This window comes from Manis javanica, chromosome 4 (assembly GCF_040802235.1).
Source record: "Manis javanica isolate MJ-LG chromosome 4, MJ_LKY, whole genome shotgun sequence".
In the NCBI taxonomy this organism is placed as follows: Eukaryota; Metazoa; Chordata; class Mammalia; order Pholidota; family Manidae; genus Manis; species Manis javanica.
The window spans coordinates 19045536-19065959 of record NC_133159.1 but is presented as its reverse complement, the minus strand read 5'-3'; the positions used below and the strand labels follow the sequence as shown (position 1 = coordinate 19065959).

The 20424-nt window shown below is 47.1% G+C and overlaps 1 protein-coding gene across 3 annotated transcripts in view; it reads right to left on the bottom strand.

The window, feature by feature from the left end:
- Window positions 1-20424, bottom strand: part of MAN1C1 (mannosidase alpha class 1C member 1) — a 148983-nt gene that overhangs the window by 88471 nt on the left and 40088 nt on the right. For all 3 annotated transcript variants that reach the window (XM_037017792.2, XM_037017791.2, XM_037017790.2), the window contains exon 2: window positions 7569-7665. In XM_037017792.2, the coding sequence (XP_036873687.1) occupies window positions 7569-7665 (97 nt within the window). The remainder of the gene's footprint in view (window positions 1-7568; window positions 7666-20424) is intronic.

The following is a 20424-nucleotide window of genomic DNA, read 5'->3' as shown; positions in this document are numbered from 1 at the left end:
TCTCAACTCGAGTTTTCTTTTTACAACAACCTGCTACTATATTTTCTAGAGAAATAAATTATGCTCTTTGCTGGTGGGAAACCTGAACAAAAAGAAAACAGCCAAGATGCATCCTTAATTAGAAACTGCTTGGGAGAAACATCTTTGAGGGAGGAGGGTGCAGAGCACCCTGCCATGAATGGTCAGCAGCATGAGAGCGTGGAAATCCAAGGGGCTGATTTAAAGGTGAGCATTTCGCCTTGATCATCACCCCTAGGGACGTCTTGGTCTTCAGAAGGTGGCTGAGGAGTCATGGGTGTGTCAGTCAAGGCCACGGGGAAACCATCGTGGGGCCACGGCGTCTAACCAGGAACCGTCAGCTCTGCCTGTGCTCCACTTGTGTGGGGATGATGCTGTCATCCCGTTGCCCTCTTTGTGTTAAAGGCCCGTTCACAAGTGACGGTGCTTCTAACCCCTTTCCTCCCTGCTTTGACAGCCTCTGGCCTCCAGATGGAGCAGCCAGGGCTCCCAAGACATGTGACTACCGGGAAGGTTTGCTGGCTGCCCTTACGCCTGACCTATTCTGTCCAAGGAATTGCAACATCACCACTTTGGAGGCTGATGACAGCTCTTTCTCAAAACAAACTCAAAGCCTGGGTCAGGAATGCACAGCACAGCCTGCCAAAATCACTGGGCAACTCAGCCTTGGGTTGATTTTCTAAGAACTATGGACACCTGGTGCTTTGTTTTTGTTTTTTGGAGTTTGTTTTCTGAAAAACAAAAACAAAACTCATAAAAGTGGATATGGTATTTTCCGCCAGGTAAGTCACAGTCCTCTGTCATCCAATGAAAGAGGAGAAGAAAAAGGGACTGGTCAGGGTTTGTGTATGCCAGGCACTCTACTGGCGCCGCCTAACCCAATCCCCTGCCCTTTTTACAGGTGAGTAAACTGAGGTTCAGGGAACTCTGTGACTTGCATGGTTTAATTAAGCTGGTACATGCTGGAAATTTGAACTCAGGCAAATCTCCAGAGTCAAAACTGTTGCCTCCCAGAAACAAATTCACAGATCCATGGAAACAACATGGAGGTCCGTGGAACACTGGGGAAGCAGGTGGTTTTCACAAACTGTCTATCTGGCAAAGTGTGCAGTTCCCCAGGCAGCCAAACTGGTAGAGCAACTCTCACCCCCACAAAGACCCAGTAAGACGGGTGTGTGCGTAGGAGACTGTGAACATTTTGCAGAAGGCACTACTAAGTCACACTCCAAAAAGCAATTGTAAAAGTGACATCTTGGGGCCTGGATTTATTCCCTCTTCAACATCATATTTGCTCCGTTTACAAGGCAAAGATGATTTTTCTCTCTGCCAAGGCCGAACATTCCCAGCCTGTGATCTGAAAATCATGCTGTGTTCATTTTGCCTCTTAACTCACCCACAGCCATAAATCATCCCTCAAAATGGGGATTTGGTAGGCAGTTCTACTGGGGATTCGCAATGCAGAGGTGGAATCCAGTTTGGGGGTCTCATGGTCGGCCATCCTGGGCTGGCTTGGAGCAGGGGGACATTGCTTTTGGCCACACAAGCATCTCCATCCTCCACAGAGATCTGCTGATTAAGCAGGACTGCTACTCTTACAGGGGTAGTTTGCTGCTTCTAAATGCACTTTGTGACAAAGGAAGAGGTCAGGGCAGCTGAAGAGAATGAGAGGAACAGAGAGCACAGACACACTCAGCACCCCCCAGCCAAACCCAGGAGGAAGGTGCCTGAGGGAAAACGGGGCAGGCAGGGACTGCAGCAGGCAATTTGTTAGTTTTAAAAAATTTGTTGAGAGCCTACTATGTGCCAGGCATTGTTTCCTTCCTTGGAAGTAATCGTTCTCACGATTTTTTAAGATAACAAATATAATAATAATGGCAGCAGCTTATAGTTAATGAGCACGCAGGCAGATGCATTTAAGCAAACAGATAGGTACAGTATGAGATGTTTTAGATGTTTTACACACATCATCTTTATCTAATCCTCAACTGTTGGGTGAAGTAGATATTATCCTCATTGCACAGCAGGAGAAACTGAGGTGCAAAGAGGTTAAGAATCTCACCCAAGGCCACATGACTAGTAAGGGGCAGAGCCAGGATTCAAAGTCAGGCTGGTCTGGCTCTCAAATCTATGCTCCTCTCAGCTCATCATGCTTTGCAATTAAGTATTTTTAGGTTATTGGGCAGGACTGAAATATTTTCCTATGCTGGGAGAAAAAAGGGGGAAATCTGAATCTTGTTTCCAAGCCCTGAATACTCAGCTGATGTCCTATAAATACTGATGCCCAGAGATGGTTGGCTGAGGACCCTGGCCATGAAGTATCTATCTCCCCTGGTTTCCGTGAGGGCAGTGGAACAGAAGATGCGACACCACCAACCCTGAGACCAGACCACCCCTCTGCCCCATGCTCTTCTCTGTGGTCACTGGGAGACAGGGCACTGTGGGGATTTATGGAATGGGTTTTGGAGTTTGGCAGACCTGTGATCAGGTCTGTTTGATAACCATGCAACCAAGCAAGTCCTGAGACTCATCAAGTCTCAGGCTCTTCATCTACTAAATGGATAAGATGGGTAATTTATGTCTTACAAGGGCTGGGAGGAGGACACGAGAGAACGTAGCTACTGTGCCTGGTATGATGCGTGCACAGGGAGCAGGCAGGCTCTTCGACCCCAAATCATACACCTGATAATTTGCTCCTGCTAAAGCTCTAAGACTTTCTAGTTCCTGGTGGTAACCTGGACATGACGATAGGCCTGTGTTTCAACAGTCTGGCTGTGGACAATTTGGCTAATCTCAGAGTAGGTGGCGCAAACAGCACTGGGCTGGGACTCAGGCCACCAGAGTTCAAGTCCTGTTACTACACTTAATGTGCTGAGTCACCTTGGACAAATCCCTTCCCCTCTCTGAGCTTGGTTTCCCCAGCTCTAAGATGAGAGAGTCAGAACTGCCTTCGAAGGACCGCTCTGGTGGCAACCTCCCAAGACTCTACCCTGTGTCTATCCCCGCTGCCAAAGGAAAATGAAGTTCCTACAGATCGCTCTGACTTCTTAGGAAGATTAATGTTCATTAAGTGCTTCGAGGCTGACAGCTGGCTGTGAGTGCGAGGTGTCAAGTACTACTCCCCAGAAACCCTTATACTGGCAGGAGGCCAATTTATTTCATAGCCTTGAACCCTAACCTTCTTCTGACTCTTCTCTGTTAAAAATCCAATTGAAAGCTGCTTTAAATGAAGGGATGAGTGGTACACACTGCCTACCAGTGGGCTGCCCACCTATGATCTCTGCCATGAATACTCGAGTGCTGGGGGAACAGAGCAGGAGTGATCAGGGCTAGGAAAGCCCTGCAGCCCGCAGCTGGGTCCCCTGGCCTGGAGGACTGGGGCACGCCCCAGTCAAAATGGGAGAAGCACACACTGTCTTTAGGGCCTTACATCATCCTCACGGCAGCTGAACTTGAGGAATGCTTCCTATGTACCAGGTATGAGTGTGAACATTTCTCAGGTATTAACTCATTTCGTTCTCAAATAATACCATGAGTACGTACTATTGTCCCCACTTTATAGCTGGGAAACTGAGGTCCAGAAAGATTAAGAAGCTTGCCCAAGGCCACATAGCTAGTAAGTGACACAGCAGTATACAAATCCAACTGACCCTAGAGTCCATGCTCTTCAGCTGGTTTATTTCAAATTCCCCCAAGTCCTAGTACAGCCCCTTTTTACAGGTAAGGAAGCTGGGTCTCTGTGTACTGAGCCACTGTGCTTTACAGCACCACCAGCTGCTGCTTTACGGCTTGTCCCCTCCCCTCCCCCCTTCGAATGCATTCTTCAGGGGCAGACTCGCCTCTGTGGCTTAATAACGATAAGAGCACTGCCATCAAGTGCTGCTCAGGCCCTCTGCATGTCTTGCCTCTAACTGTCACTCAGGAGGCCGGGTCCTCTGCCCTGCTCTGTGGTTGGAGGCCAAACAGCTGCTAAGTGGCAACAGAAAGGCTCCACTCAGACCACTTGGATCAAAGCCCATCTCTTTCCAACCCCCAGCCACTTATGTCACCACCTCTTGGAGGAAGCGGGAAGAGGCAGCTAACTGCCTTGGCCTGGGCCACACGGCGTGGAGCAGGCTGCATCCAGCTGCTGGGGTCTAGGGAGCATTTTCTGACAGGTCCTGCTGGACTGCATGTTGGTAAAAGGGGAGATACTGAATTATTTGGGACACAAAAACTGGCTTGAGAGGTACCTCAGCCAGAGGTTTGCTCTCAAAGCGAGAACAGATTGAGGGAAAGGGAGCATGCATGATTGGGAAGGGAATTCGACTGGTGAAACGCCGTATGGGGAGGCTGGGCTCAGCATTTGATGTCCTCACTGCAGCTCCTGTAAATCCTGCAAAGCCAGGCTCCAGCGTGAACTCGTTACTCTTCTCCGTATACACTACTCCAGGCCCCGCAGGCCCAGGGAGGTGGCTGCAGGAGCCCAGGTCCAAAGAGTACCAGGTGCAGGAGGCAGCTCAGGGTCTCTGCACATGGACTTGGCCAGTGGGGCAGGATGGTCACTGCTGCCACCTGACCAATCCCAGCAAGGCCCAGCTTACAGTGAGGTCACTGATGATGGCTGTGGCCAGAGTCCAGGAATGATGCCACCCAGCAGCTCACATGCATCCAGAAAAAGAAGTGGTATGATAAGCAGCTTAGCTCAGGCCGGTCCATCTCCTTCTGTCTTTGGGAATAGTCTGGCTTCAAAGCCCCTCATGGGTCCACCCCAAACTAGAACTTCCTCCAGGCTCCCAGAAGGCCCCTAACCCTCCTCCTCTGGTTCATTCCATAAGCCTCTGGATCACCAGATCCATCTGTGGTGACACTAGTCATAGCTACTACCTATCTGCAGGTTCTGTGTTCCAGGGAGGCCCTGGGCTGGGGGTTTGATGTTTTCAGAGAGAAATGTTTATAGAAAGACTCAGGCTCAGAGAGAAATGACTTGCCCAAGATCACACAGCCAGGGCGTGTTTTCCAGGTGTGTCGGGCTCCGGAGGCACAGAACCTCAAGCCAGTAAGGGATTGATCACACCATCATTTGTCCTTCTCTCTGAGAGCTCCAAGGGCCTGGGGAGGGTGACCAGTATATGTCTCCACAGGCTTGGTGGAGTCCTTCCTGTGCCATTTATCCCTATGTGCCTAGCAGTCCGCACCAAGCCCGGCACAAAGAAGCATTTGTTGAGTGAACAAGCAAATCCCGACCAGCTCTCCCTGCCCAGTGCCCAGGATCCTACACACCCTTTCCAAGGAGCCAACCATCCACTGTAGCTCAATTGCTGGCTGCAGAAGAAGGCCCTGCCTCACTGCCATGACTGCTGTAGGCACTGGGTGAAGGGACACCCAGGCCCTGCCAAGGCTGCTTTTGGGAGACAGACAACCCAGAGGACCTCAGAACCCCCACAGGCTCACCTGGGCAACTGTCAACCACATTTATGACAATGGAATCATAAATCACTGATATACACTTGGCCCTTTGCATATTCATACACTCTCACTGCAGCCCCAGAATGAAGGATGAACAAACAGCACCCCAGAGAGGTTAAGTGACCTGGACTTGGACAACTCAGGGCAGAGTGAGGACTTGCGCCCAGGTCTTCTGACTCAAGGTCCGGGTTTCTTTCTACCATTCCAGGCTGCCCACTCCCCATCAGGCTCAGGGATTGGAAAGGGGCCAGAGAGATGAGATTTAAATTGCAGACCCTGAGGAATTTTTCAGACTGGAACATGGTGTAGCCCCGTCCCTCTCAGCAGTGTCCCCAGTGGTGTTCCCTCTATCCCCATGGATGGTTTACGCAATGGCTGTGCCCATGCTGTGCTGTTTCAGAAATCAACTTGTCCCCAACTTCCATCAATTCCCTGAATATTTGCAAACTATTTAGAAAGAAGGAGAGGGGATGCTTCCTTGACTTCACCGTGATTTACACTAGCAGCCAAAGCTCCAATGACTCTGATGAAAGCCACACCTGCCAGCTTTCTTCAGGCTGACGGGGGATGCTGGGGAAGGTCTGCTGCATAGGCAGGTTAGGCAGTCAGGCTCGTAAACTGGAATCCACACATTTCATATTTGAGGTTAAAGAAACATCTGTCTTCCTTTCTTCCGACTCAGGAGTCCTTTCTAGGAATCTATCTTAAGACAATATTTTATGCACAAAGATGATAAGTGCTGATTTATTTTTAATAGCGAAAAATTGGAAACATTTGTCCAACATTAGCAGGATGGTTAAGTGAGTTACGGCACATCCGTGCAATGACTGCAACCATTAAGAACATTCTTTATGAAAAAATTTAAATGAGTTAGGGAGACACTTATGATGTAACATTAAGCCAAAAAAAAAAAGACATAAAATTGCATTTAGAGGGGAAAAAAGCATACAGATTAGAAGGAAATGTGCCAAGATGTCAATAAAGGCTGCATCTGTGTGGCAGAGTGAGCTATTTTTTTGCCTGTTTTATACTTTTTGATACTTTTTTTCCCTACATTCCAGAATAATCAGAAAAAACAAAAGCTACCCCAATTCACACACTCACTCCCAAGGGCAGGGAACAGACAGAAAGGGTGTACTGCTGACTGGTTAGAGGGAGAAAGGGTAGGCCCAGTGTCCCTTTTCCCATAACACTTCTAATAGGACCCTACATGTGGGTGGCCATCCCTTGTAAACCTGCCTTTCAGATTTTCCTGGGACTTTCCATCTGACTTTGTTCTTTACTTCTTGACTGCAGAAGCCTGTGTCTCTAAAGGGTGAGGAATTCAGATAATGTATTTCCATCTCCGGCCCCAGCCAACTGTCCTGTCTCTCAGGCAAGAAGGAAGTCAGGCTGTCTCCAGCATTTTTTCACATGAAAGGCCCACAGTGAGGAGAGCTGGCAACTTGGATGGGTGTTAAATCTGAAATCTGAGGCCATGCTCACAATAAGGCACCTTGCAGTCTCTCCAGCTGAGAGAGGCTTTCAAGGCTCTGGGTTAGGGGAATCTCGTGGCTGGAAAGGGAGGAGACATCAGCAAGCGAGGCTGCAGATCAAACACGAGCTGCTGACCTAAGACAGCACCTCTGCAGCTCCCTAACGTGTGACGGTTCTACTTGTCCGCCAAGTCCCAGGCAAGAGACACACTCCAAGATCTTAAAAGCCGTGTGTATGCCCACCTCATAGGAAAGGCATTTGGTTTCTCTATGAAAACACCCAAGATCACTTTCAGCTGTGCTCAGAGGAGTGGACTTAAACCCAGTCCTCTGTGTCCTTCCAAACTCCAAACTTTCTCCATCCCTTACCATCCCCATTCACATTTCCAAATGTGTTTACACTAAAAAAACAAATGGCAAGTACATTCAAAGAAGTGTGTAAGTGAGAGAGAAGCATATGGATTTCCCCCAAAGCTAGAAGGCTCAGAAACCCAAACAGCCCAGAAGGACCTCAGCTTTTGAATTCCTCAGGTCTGGAGAAATAGGAGCACAACTCAAGAGATGAAAAGCAAAAAATAAAGTTCCACTTGGCCTCCAGTGGGGCAGTCGGTCCCCGTGATACCAACTCACCAAACATGTTGCCCTCATAGCCGTCTTTTGTGAGTGGCCGGAGCTCATTTTTCCCCATGGCATAGCGCTTGTAGCTCTGCCAGGCAAACTGCATCATCTGCAAGAAAGAGCAGAAAACAGAGGACCTGAGTGTGGTGATTTCCAACAATGTGGACTGGCCACCTGCCTTTGCCCCTTGCAACAGGATTTGAAACCACATTTAAAAAATAATCTTCCAAATTGAGGAAGATGACTTCCTCTCACCATAATTTCATTCATAGTTACGGCTACCTGGCAGGCCTTTCTCCCCAGACAACCTCACAAGTCTGAAGTCTAACCACAGACTCCTCAGAGAAGACCCAGAAAGCACTTAACACATTCTAGCCATCTTTCAGTGCCAAAGTGAAGAGCCACCTCTTCCATGAAGCCTCCTCTGCTCTGCTCTGGCCTGAATTGATCCCCTGAAGGGGCTCAACTGACTGAGTGGTGCCTGTTGTAATCTGCTAGAACAATCCCTTGAGCAAGCAATTGTTAACTCCCTCTTGTAGTAAGGGTGTAGGCCAAAGACAGGGAACTTGTCAAGGTTACCCACTGAGTCAGTGAGAGTGCTGGGAACTGAACCCATGCCTTCTGGCTCTGAAGCCTGAGGTATGTCTCCAAAGCCTTTGTTCTGTTTCCTAAAGTTACTGTATGAGTCTCTTCGAACTCCTCTAACACTTGGCTTGATCCACCCTGACCATCTCAAGCTCCCTAGTACCCCAGCTAATTACTGTTTTTGCTTCCCTGTTCTATACCATAAGCTTCCCTTGCCTCAGTTTCCCCTATAGCAGCCAGCATAGGGTTGGCACATGTAAATACCAATGAGTATTTGCTGACCTTGTCAGCCCAGGCATGCATGATTCTCACTGCATTACTGCAGCTATGCCGGCCCCTCAGGAGCATACACAAGCACCCTGGTCCTGTAGCTGCGCCTAGCATGGGAGGCTGGAGCAGTGCAAGATGACAGTCTGCCCCCAGCCCTTCCACCCCATCCTTTAGAGTTTCCCTTTTTTCCTTTGCATGGCAGGCTGCAGGAGGGCAGCAGAGCAGAGCTCTGGGGTGACTGTGGGGCAGAGTGGGGAGCCAGGGCAGGCAGTGGAGGCACAGCTGAGAGACAGGAGGGCAGCCTGGTGCGGTGGAAAGAACTTAGGCTTTGGGGCCAGACAGGCCTGGGTTCTAATCCTACTCCTGCTGTTATCTTTTTAACTTTATCAAGTGACTAAACTCATGAGTTTAAACTCTGAGTCTCTGAGCCTCAGTTGCATCATCTTTGCAATGGAAAAACAAAGCCTGCTTTGCCACAATCCTGAAAAGTTTAAATGAAAGAAAGCAGCTGGAGATGCCTAGTTTCCAACCTGGCACAGCAAGTGATCAACAAATACTGATCCTCTTCCCTCCTCAGCACTTGAAATTCTGGTCTGGTTCTCCAAGCCTCACCCGTCCACCATCCTGTTAGTTCTCACGGGTTAGCGGCTATCAGCAACACCAGGGGAGCTCATTAAACCAGATTTCCAGCCCCGTCCTTGAGTTTCTGATTCAGCAGGTCTGGGGTGGGGCCGAGAATTTGCCTTTCTATCAAGTTCCCCCTGATGCTGCTGGCCTGTGGGCTGCATCTGCATCTGAGAACCACGGACCTATTACATATTTATTTCTATTTTTCACTTCATCTCCAGACACTGCCCAGCATCCTGTTGCTTTTCTTCTCTTTGTCTTCCAGCCTGCTTTCCGGCCTCAGCACCCCTCTTTCTAGACATCTCCACCTGCTTTCTCCATGCTCTGGTGCCAAGGCTTAGAAGCCATCTCTTTGAGGCACATGTGGACCCTCACTACTGCCAGCTTGCCTTTGCTGCCCAAATGTGCTGGCCAGGAGGGCAGACTGGACAGGTCTATAGGCTCAGGTTCTCTGTCAAATGGCAGAATAACTAGTACCCCCTTCTCCATTTCACAGGTGAAGGAACTGAAGCTCAGGAGAAAGAAAGTGGTCAAGACAGCAGAGCCAGCAGGACTGGAACTCAGCTCTTTTAAGTCCCAGGCCAGCAGACCCCACCTGGTATGTGGCTTCCATGAGACACACATGAAAAATGTCATGGTAATGCATGCCAAGCACTTGGCATGAGCTTTGAGTCCCTGTTCCATTCCTCTGTTATTTTCTACTTATCTGGAATTGGCAATAACGGAAACTAATTGCTGGGTATGAGTGCTTAAGGGAGCCTGGTCTCCTCCTTCAGTCTCTCTTATCTGGGGGCCCCTTGATTAAGTCATTGTGAGGGAAAGGAGGGGAAGTGGTGGTGGGAGAGCAGCAGGAGGCTGTTAACACATAAATGACAGCAGGAAAGAAGGAGCAGAGGTCTGGAGGGGGAGGAAGGCACCCACCCTCAAAACCCATCTTGCTTAAAAGGGAGAGAGAGAGCGGTGGGTGTACAGAGGCAATTAAGAGAATCATAGGTATCTGCATGTTCTCAAAGGAGCTGTCACTGCAGGATTGTGCAGACGTTTGGAACGCAGCCTGTTCTCACAGTCATCCACGTCAATGGAGGAGAATGAAGGCACAGTTAATCCCGGCGTCACTTGGGACTGGCTTCAGAAGGCGATCAAGAGCTGCACACACACATACACACACACACACAAATACACACAGACCCTCAAACATAGTCATGGCTCACAAGCGGCTCAGCCCAGATGCCCGATGGGCAGGGCACAGGGAGAAGACCGCCCCCTCCCCCAAGCCAGGCAGTCCCTCCTAACACCCTAAGCAAGCACCTGCCAGGAATCCTATTCTGTGCTCAGCCAGTTTGGGCAGTAGCCACAGTGGGAATGCTCTCCCAGCCCCCACCCTCTCCCTCCCTGCCAACTGCTTATCTTCCTCCAGACCCCAGCTGGAAGGGCACTTTGGCAGGGAGGCCTCCTCTCCAGCTGAGCCTAAGTCAGGCCCCCACTCCTACCACGCAATTCCTGATGCCAAGCCCTACAGCAGCCTGCAGCCAAGTTTTTAAACTTGCAACTCTTTTGTCAGTCCCCCCACCCCCCAATTCACTGCTGCATGCCAGGAAACTCATCCTGGGATGGGTGAATAATCGGTGCTCATTAAATGTTTGCTGAACAAATGTAAGAACAAACAAGAACATGGGCTCTGGAGTTAAACCCATGGCTGGAAGATTTGATATGTCAAATGGACCACACATGTCACAGGTAAGATATGTAATGGGTGAGAGGGGAGGAGCTTCTGAGCAACAGAGACACTCAGAAGAGGGCAGAGTGCATCTCAAGGGATGCTGCATGGGTACCCAAGTGTCCTGCTGGACAAATAGGACCATGAGGGGCACCAGAAGAGGATGACCCAGAGAAAGGCTAATCTCATTCTAGAACTGGTGATATGTGCCTTGTGATCCCTGGGTTTGGATTTAAAGATGGACAGTTTCTGGCTTCATGCTCAGGCAGTTCTAAGACCTCAAAGGTTACCACAGCCACTTCTTGCTCCATGCAAAGTCCTTAACAAAGGATTAAGTAATCTCTCTTTGAACACCTCAGTGACAGGGTGCTCACCACCTTACCTGGAAGTCCATTGGGTCATAGTTTCACAAAGTTCTGTCCTTAATCAATCCAAATCTATTTTCCCCTATCGGCCATGGGAAGACAGTTCAAACTGCTTCTACACCACAGACCTTCAGCCAGGGGGAGCCCACTCTCAAGTCACCCGAGGCTCCCTGCTGGCCAGCTGGGCAGCCTGGCCCCTTCAGCTGCTCCCTTCTGGTAGTCCGGATCCCTGTACCTGCCATCACACACATCATAACATTTTTCCAGGTCACCCAGGGCTTTGTTGCCCATTTTTTATGAGCAGAAACCAAAATGCAAACTCCCTGCTTACATCTGGACCAGAGATCCTATGTGTGTGGACATGCCATTTGTCCATAATAATTTCATCTTGTTGGACTCTGCCTACCATTCCATGCTGCCAGGATCTTCCTGGAACCAGGTCTTACCATTCACCGTGTGTGTGTGTGTGTGTGTGTGTGTGTGTGTGTGTGTGTGTGTGTGTCTGCCTGCTTTGGGTAATCTGCAGACTTGATGGGACTGCCAACTGGGTCTCCCCCAAGGTTTTGGACCGAAATATTAAACAGCAGGGCTGAGGACAGCACTGGGGACACAGCAGCAGGGGACCTCCCTCCTGGATATAGTGTTGCTCTGAGTGTCATCTGCCAGCAAGCGAGGAGCCCGCCAAACAATCAGTACGACCCCTCGGCCTTTGCTTTGTACACAAAGATACTGTGAAGGACAGGACTGAAATACAAAAGCCCTCTGCCCTAGTACAGTTAGTACAGAAAAAAAACTGCCTTTTCATAAAAGGAAAATCCGGGATTAGATTGGGCATGACTTGTTCTTAGAGAACCTATTTTGGCTCCAAAGAATCTTCATTTTTCATTCCAAATGCTTGCAAATCACTAACTTAAAAACCTATTCGCCCTTCTAGGAAGGCTATAATAAAAAAGATGGACAATAACAAGTGTTGGCCAGGATGTGGAGAAACTGAAACCTTCATAAATTGCTGGTGAGAATGAAAATGGTGCAGTTGCTTTGGAAAACAGTTTGGCATAAAAAGTTAAACATAAAGTGACCATGTGAACCAGAAATTCCACCCCTACGTATAGACATGTGCAGAAAAGAGTTAACATAGCCAGCTGGAGGCTTCTATCCTTAGAAAGGCTTTGCTTTCAAGGCTGGCCCTTGGCTGGCAGCTGGGAACTTAGATTTAGTGATTCACCATTCTCTACCTGGTAAGGGTGGTTTCCTGTACCTAGACGGTTTGTACAAACCATGTGGCTTATGCTGAACACCTGCTTTCCTTCCAGGAGTCTGGAATTCTGGCACAGGTTAAGCAGAGGGTACCCACATGACCAGCTCCCATGAAAAACCTTCGGTGCTCAGTCTCTGATGAGCTTTCTGGTTGACAGCCCAGGTGCTGAGGAGTTAAGCACTCTTGGTGTAACTCCACCGGCACAGGACTCCTGGAAGGTTGGTCTTCTCTGGGCTTCCCGGCACATGCTTTCTCCCTTTGCTGATTTTGCTCTGTGTCCTTCCCCTGTAGTTCATCACAGCCGGGAGCAGGACTAAGGCTGAGTCCTGTGAGCCCTCCTAGTGAATTACTGAATCTTGGGATGGTCTTAGGGACCCATGACACATACCCTAGAAAATTCAAAACATGTCCACACAAAAACTTGTACACAAATGTGCATAGCAGCACTATTTGTTAGAGCCCAAAAGCAGAAACAACTCAAATGTCCATAGACTGGTGAACAAACCAATGAACTATGGAACATATATGCAATGGAATATTCAGAAAATAGGAAATGAAGAATAGAAAACAAGAAACGAAGTACTGATACGTGTTGTAACATTTTGCTCAGACACAAAAGGCCACGTACTGTATATATTATCCCATGTACATGAAATGTCCAGAATAGGGAACTCCACACAGACAGAAGAAAGTAGATTAGTGGCCACCAGGGGTTGGGGAAAGGGGTCATGGGGAATGGCCACTAATGGGTATGGGGCCTTTTAGGGGTAATGAAAGATGTCCTAAAATTGATTGTAATGATGATTGTACTATTCTGGAAATATACTAAAAATGACTGAATTTTATACTTTTAAAAAGGTAGATTTTATGGTATGTGAATTACATCTCAATAAAATTTACTTTAAGAGAGCAGAGACAAATAGATAATTATATGGCACTTGATATAACACACTGAGGGAACACTATAATTTTTGTGGTATTCCTGCCAAAAATGCAAACCTGAACTGAATCTGGAAGCTCAGACAAACCCAAACTGAGGGACAACCTGCAACATAAAAGGCCTTTACTCTTCAAAACACCAAGGCCATGAAAGAAAAAGAAAGACAGGAGCTGTTCCACACTGAAGGAGCCTAAAGAGACAGGAACTAAAGGCGGCACATGACCTTGAAGTGATCCCGGAGCAGAAACAACAATTATTATGGCAATAAAGACAGTTGTCAAGACAATGGACAGAACCTGAATGGGGTATGGGGATCAGACAGCAGTATTTTTATCAATTAATTTTCTGATTTTAATGGTTTTACTGTGGTTATATAGAAAAGTGTTACTAACTTCTTGGAAATACATGATGAAGTATTTGGGGCATTATGTTTGCAATGTACTCTCAAATGGTTCTGAAAATAATGTGTGTGTGTGTGTGTTGGTGTGTGTAGCAAGAGAGATTAATAAGGGAAACTAAAATATTAACATTTGAGGAATCTGCATGAAGGATAAATGTGAAAGCTTTGTCAGATTTTTGCACCTTTTCTACAAGTCTGAAGTTAATTTTTTTAAAAACTCATTTAGGGAACTTTGCTGGGGTTGATGTCATTCTCACCCATTTATATATTTTAGAATCCTGGGCTCTTCCACTTCCATAAGTTATGAGAGTAAGTGCCCACTGCCAGTCTCCTTTCAGGTCCTCTCACCCCACAGCTCCTCAAAGGCCGCTGGGCTTTCACGTCCCTCTCACCAGGCCTGTCCCTCCCACTCTGGTCAGAAGATGGAGCAAAGGAGGAATTGGCAATTTTGGTTTCTCCTTGCTCCAAAAATAAATTAAAAGACCGCTTTTGTGGTCTGAACATTTTCCAGGAGATCCAGCTCAATCCGGGCTTTAGCCCCAATGCCCTTTTCTCCCACATCTGGGTCATTCCTTTCACTTGAGTCCAGTTCTGTGCCACTACTTCCCTCTTCTGCACACATCCTTTCCAGTAGTTTTAAAAATAAGATTGAAATATATCTATATCTATCCATCTATCTTTCAATGTATCCAAGCTTCACATGCTCACTGTAGAAAAACAGAGAGAAAGAAAACAATTACCTGTCATTCAAATTCTATAAACACCATTCCCACTTGGTGTCTTTCTTTCTACTCTTTTTTTTCATTCATCTTTGCTTCTTTCAGTGATGATGACAAATGTTTTCCATTTTACAACAAAGGCTTTACAAACATCATTTTTAACAGCTGTAATAGTCTAGCAAGTAGGTCCAACATCATTATCCTCTCTCCCATAAAATTGGACATTTTAGTGGCTTCTACTTAAGGGCTATTATAAACAATGCCATAATGAACATCTTTGTGCACACTCCTATTTCCATATTTCAAGAAATCTCCATAGGCCAGAACCTCTAAGAAATTGCTAGGAAAAAAAATTAAAGGTTATTAATATGTATATTCCCTTTTGAAGGTTAAACCTGGTAGTTGTTTTGCCCCCCAATGTGGAAACCTTTAAAATAGGAAAACGCCTAACAACTTTGTGACAATGCAGTAAAGCACTTCACTTGGGGAGATAAAGCTAACATAACAAACAATCCTTGCTTATATTTGCATAACTCTTTGTATACTTTATCTCATTTGATTTGGGTAGTTTAGTGGATTTGAGAAGATAGGTATTATTCCCATTTAGAATTAATCATGCAAGGGTTAAATAAAGTATGAGATGTAAAGTATTAAACAGATACTAAGAATTGTGTTTCCAAATGTATAGTGATATACAAACATGCTCGTTATATCATATTAAGTGGAAAAGCAGGATTCCAAATCACATGGTATGAAACTTAGTGGACTATGTGTGAATATTTTAGAGGAAAAAAGAAAGACTGGAAGGAAATATCCTAAAATGCTGATGGTGGTTATGTCTGATAGAAGGATCATTATTATTTTCTTTTTTTGGACCTGTATTTTCTGGAATGAATCACTAGAAATGTTTGTAACATGAAAATTAAGTGTATTAAAATGAGAAAAGTAAGGAAGAAATGATATGATGCTATTTCTAAGCCAAAAGGGAGTGCTGGAGTGACTGGCCCTGGGGTGAGCAGGATGGAGGCAAGTTTTGATGAAATAAAAGTTCTTTCCATCTGAGAGTCAGAGAGAAAGCCAACCAGCAAGACAAACAACACCAACAGAAGCAGAGAGCCCGACTCTCAAACAGAATCTGAGTGTCAGAAACATTATCTATTCCCAAAGCCACATTTTACAAGAACTGTGTGACACTCAGACATGGAAAGTGACTTTCCATGGTCAGGTCACAGAAGTTAATAGCACAGGGATAGTCGTGTCTCCAAGAACATGGGCCATGACCAGGGCAGGGGCAGCCTGAACTACAGCAAGAGAAATGTGGGACAGCCTCAAAAACGTGGCTGCAAGAATCAAGACAGTAGAACTAAATACCAAGAGAAATTATACCTCTGTCCCCATTGGTTTGTGTGTGTGTGTGTGTGTGTGTGTGTGTGCGCACGCACGCGCGTGTGTGTCTGTGCTAGAGACACAAGGCAGCTCCTGATGGTCTCTGGGAGCCCCTCCCTTCCAGCAGTCTGTGATTTATGGGTTCAAAGAACACCTAACAATAGACCACAAAGCCTTCCCTTCGCTAGTCCTGCAAAGGCAGAAAACAAAGCTCAAAATATAGACACAGGCAGACCAATCGGAGCTGAGTCCTGAGATACCACTTCAGTTCTTTCTCAAACAAAAGCTGTTCTTGTCCACCTGAACAAATTACAAAGACATTAAGTCTTAAAATGAAAAATATTTACTAGTTTGAGGCAGACATTATTATTTTAAGATGTTCTTTCTACCTGTCTCAGAGCTCTAGAACTCCCTCCTGCAGAAAAATGACTAGACTCCACTGTGTCACCCAGGCACAGATGCCCACCCCAGCTGAGGAGCCCCCAAACGACAGAATGCAAAAGAAAGGATGCATTTGAGGAGGGGAAGAAATGGGAATACTGGCAGACCGCTTCCAGAGTGGAAAACTAATACAAAGTTTGTGTTGGAAAGTTCTTTCAGGACAACTGAGGAGGAAGGAGTAATCACTGAAACAGTGAGACATTCTCCCCTTTTAAAAATAAAACCTGCATACAGACAGGATCAGGTCTGACAGTGACCCAGAACGACAGTTGCCACATCTCAGCTGCCAAGAAGGGTAATGGATTTTCCCAGTCACTAAGGACAAGTGCTCACACCATGACTCTCAGGCTTACTGGCGTCTCCCAGCAGTGATGCTTGGTCCCATCTGCAGGAGCTGAGTGGGGAAAGATTTGGTTTACAAAGATCAAGGGATCTAATGACCACACAGATAAAAAGATTAGATTGTTGAGTTGATATTTTTCTTTGCTTTCAGCATAGTGCAGGAGAATAGCAGACAGCTTGGTACCTAAAAACCATCTCTCAATTCACACCCATCTTATCAGTGACCCACAAAATGATCCGATTGGTGACTACTGATGAGACATCTGTGAATACACATAATACCTGGTCTATAGTTCAGAAGCTAGATGCAGGTGGGATCTGGCTGTGTGGAGGGGTAGAGGGGTGGAGGGGTGGAGGGGTCAGTGGGGAGTAGAATTTGTAGGTATTGCCTCCAAACATCTCACTTTTGGGTTTGCTTAAGCTATTGAAAGGCAAATGTAGGAAATGAAAGTGTGATATGACTCCCTATTCTGAGGTCCTGCAGCTCTCCCACATCCTGCCCATGGGGATTCGGATTTGAGCAGTCTCAGAAATCTCATCCCATCTGTAACTGTTCTAAGGCACAGGGTTGAGAGTGTGGACCCTGAAGGCAGAAAGACCCTTGCTACTTAATGTGTGGTCCAGAGACCAGTAGCTGGGCACACCCAGGGAGCATGTTAGGAATGCAGCACCCTGGCCCCACCCCAGACCTGCTGAATCATAACCACCATTTCAACAAGATCCCCAGATGATCCAAAAGCACATTAAAGTTTGAGAAGCTGATTAGGGCTCTGCCAGCCACTGGCTGTGTGGTCTTAAATGAATGACTTAACTAAGCTCTCTGAGTCTTAGTTTCCTCATCTGTAAAAGGACAGGAATATGTAATCCTTACAAAAACCCTGAGAGTAAATAAGATAACATGTAATGTGCTTAGCACAGCAGCTAGTACATAATATGTGCTCAATAAAAAGCAGCCATAGGGTGACTGCTCTCCTACTATTTACCTACTGTGTGTCTCTCCATCCATTTCTCTCTGCACTGATGCTCTAATCCAAATCACTCCCTTCCTCCATGGGACTCCTACAGCCACCTCTAGCTGGCCTAAAGGGGTCCTCTCTGGGTTCCTACCCTTTTCTCTGCACTATAGCCAGGGTGATTATTCAAAATGCAAATTTATTCATATCTCTACCTCACCCCAAAACATACTTAAACACTGCCATCAGGTAGAAAGATCAAAGTCAACAAGGCCCATCCAGCCCTGCAGAGTTCCACCCACTCTTGCCTCCAGCCTCAGCTTACCCTCCCCATCTCTGCCCCAACCATACTAGCTTGTTCTCAGTTCTCAAAGAACCATGCCTCCGCCTACTACAGGGTCTTTGCACATGATAGTCCCTCTCCTTGAACCACTTTTCCCTCCTCTTTTTGCTTGGCAAATTTCACTCATCTTTCAGATCGCAACTGAGTTGCCATGTCCTAGAGAAACCTGGCTTCCTGGATGAGGCTGAATACCCCTATTACAGAGGATTGTTAGTCAGAATTTTACATTAACTGTGTGATTGATTAATGAGTATCCATTTCCCCCCACCAGAAAGTAGGCTCCATTGCTCACTATCGCTCCCCAGCAACTAGTGGAGCGCCCAGGACATAGAGGTCCTCCATAAATATATGTTGAATAAATGTAAGGATGGTGACAATGCAGAGGGAGCTCCCCTGCACTGCTCGTGTCGAGAAGACCATGAGAACAGGGGATTCCTGGGACAGAAGCACCCACTGCCCAGTGGCTTTGACTCAACAAGGACTGAGTGAGCGAGGGAACAGCGCTGACTGAGGCCACAGGGATAGCAAGAATGTGTGAGACACTGCTGTGAGGCACTTTTGTGATCTTGGTGTGAGGTCTGCAGACAGACAAGTGGGGCTGATGGAGAAGCTCGCAAGCAAACTGGGCTCTGCCTCCACATTGGGACTGGCTCCTCCGCTGCAAAGTGAAGGGTTGTCCTCACTCCTCTATCCTCTCATCGACTGGGTGTCAGGTGGAGAGGGCAGGGAGACGGGGTACCAGGAACGAAGATGAATGACAGGAGGGAAGGCCTCAGCTCATCTGCAAGAGAAATCCCAGGGGGAAACTGTCCAACAAGGCCCTTTTGAAGAATTTTAGTACAAAAACTGCTTCTTTGCAGTAGCTCTTCCGTTTCCAAAGTGCTCTGCCTTCCTCATTTAAGCCTTATGATTGATTACCTGTGAGTGAGGCAGGGGGTGTCATCACCCCCGTTTTACAGAAAAAGGAACTGCTTTTATGGACTATACACTATGTGCCAAGCACAACCAAAAGCGCTTTTAAATGTACTAGCATGTGCGGTTTTCACCTTGGCCCCAAGAGGTGCTCTGGTGTAGACAAAGCATAGTAATTATCAACCTGGCTTTGGATCCCAGCTCTGCCAAGCTGTGTGTCATTAGACAAGATGCTTAACCTCTCTGTACTTCAATTACCTCATTTGTTTAAAAATAGTGATACTGTAAAATTACACTTATCCCGTGTTTTCCATGAGTCACCAGTGTGTTTTACATATATATATATATATATAAAATCATTTTAATCTCCACACCAATATTATAAGATTAGTATATCATTATTCCCATTCTCATAAGAGGAAACTGAGGTATGCATCCAAGTGTCACAGCAAGTAAATGGCAGTCATGACTTGAACCTAGACAGTCTGTGCTCTTGGTCACAGTACTCCACTGCCTCTCACGAATGGAGCAATTAAGTACCTGCCTCAAATGGGTGTCGTAGGATTAATTATAATACAAGGCAGTCGGCACAGAGCCCGGCACATAAAAAGCTCCAGGTGAGTGTCAGCCCTTGTAACCACCTGCCTGCCCTGGCTGCCACATTCATCATCTCAGGGAAACAGGATCCAGCGTCCTCCTGGCCCCTCAGAATCTTCTGAGTCTCCTCCTCGTCCACACCTCACACCCACTTCCGGCGAGCCCTCCGACAGCTTCTCTGACCCACATCTCTAAGTCACCCCCTCCCCACCCACACTGCCCCACCCCCGAACCTCAGCAATGGCCTCCCTGCTTCCTCTCTTGCCCCACTTCACCCGCATCTTTTCTCCACACAGCCACCAGAGCAACCCTTAAAAATGCAAACCATCCATATTATTCCTCTAGGTAAGAGCCTCGGGCAACAAGCTGAAAAGGCTGGCCTCTGACCTCCCCACCCCCTTGCCACTCTCCACACCGCAGCCACAGGGCCTTGGGACAACACTCAAACAGCACAGCCCCTTCTGGCCTAGCGTAGGCAGAATAATGGCCCCCAAAGGTGCCCAAGCCCTAATGCCCAGAACCTGTGACTCTACAGTAGGATGGATTTAGGTTTCAGATGGAATTAAGGTTGCTAATCAGCAGACCCACAGATGGAGAGAGAAGCCTGCTTTGTCAAGGTGGGCCCGATGTAATCACAACAGTCCTTATGAGAGAGGGAGGCAGCGAGTCAGGATGAAGGGGTAAGATGTGCCAAAAGGACTCCACTGGCCGTTGTGGGCTTTAAACATGGAAGGGGACATAAGCCGAGGGCATGCAGCCTTTAGAAGCTGGAAAGGCAAGGGAATGGATTCTCTCCTGGAGCCTCCATAAAGGAAACAGCCTGGCTAAGACCTGGATTTTATTCCTGTGAGACCCATTTCAGACTTCTGAACTCCAGAATTGTAAGAAAAGAAATTCGTGTTGTTTTAAGTCCCTGAGTTTACATGATTTGTTACTGTAGCAAGAGGAAACTAACATACATACACTGCAAGGGCCTTTGCACTTGCCAGTGAAAAACTGAATAAACAAATCCC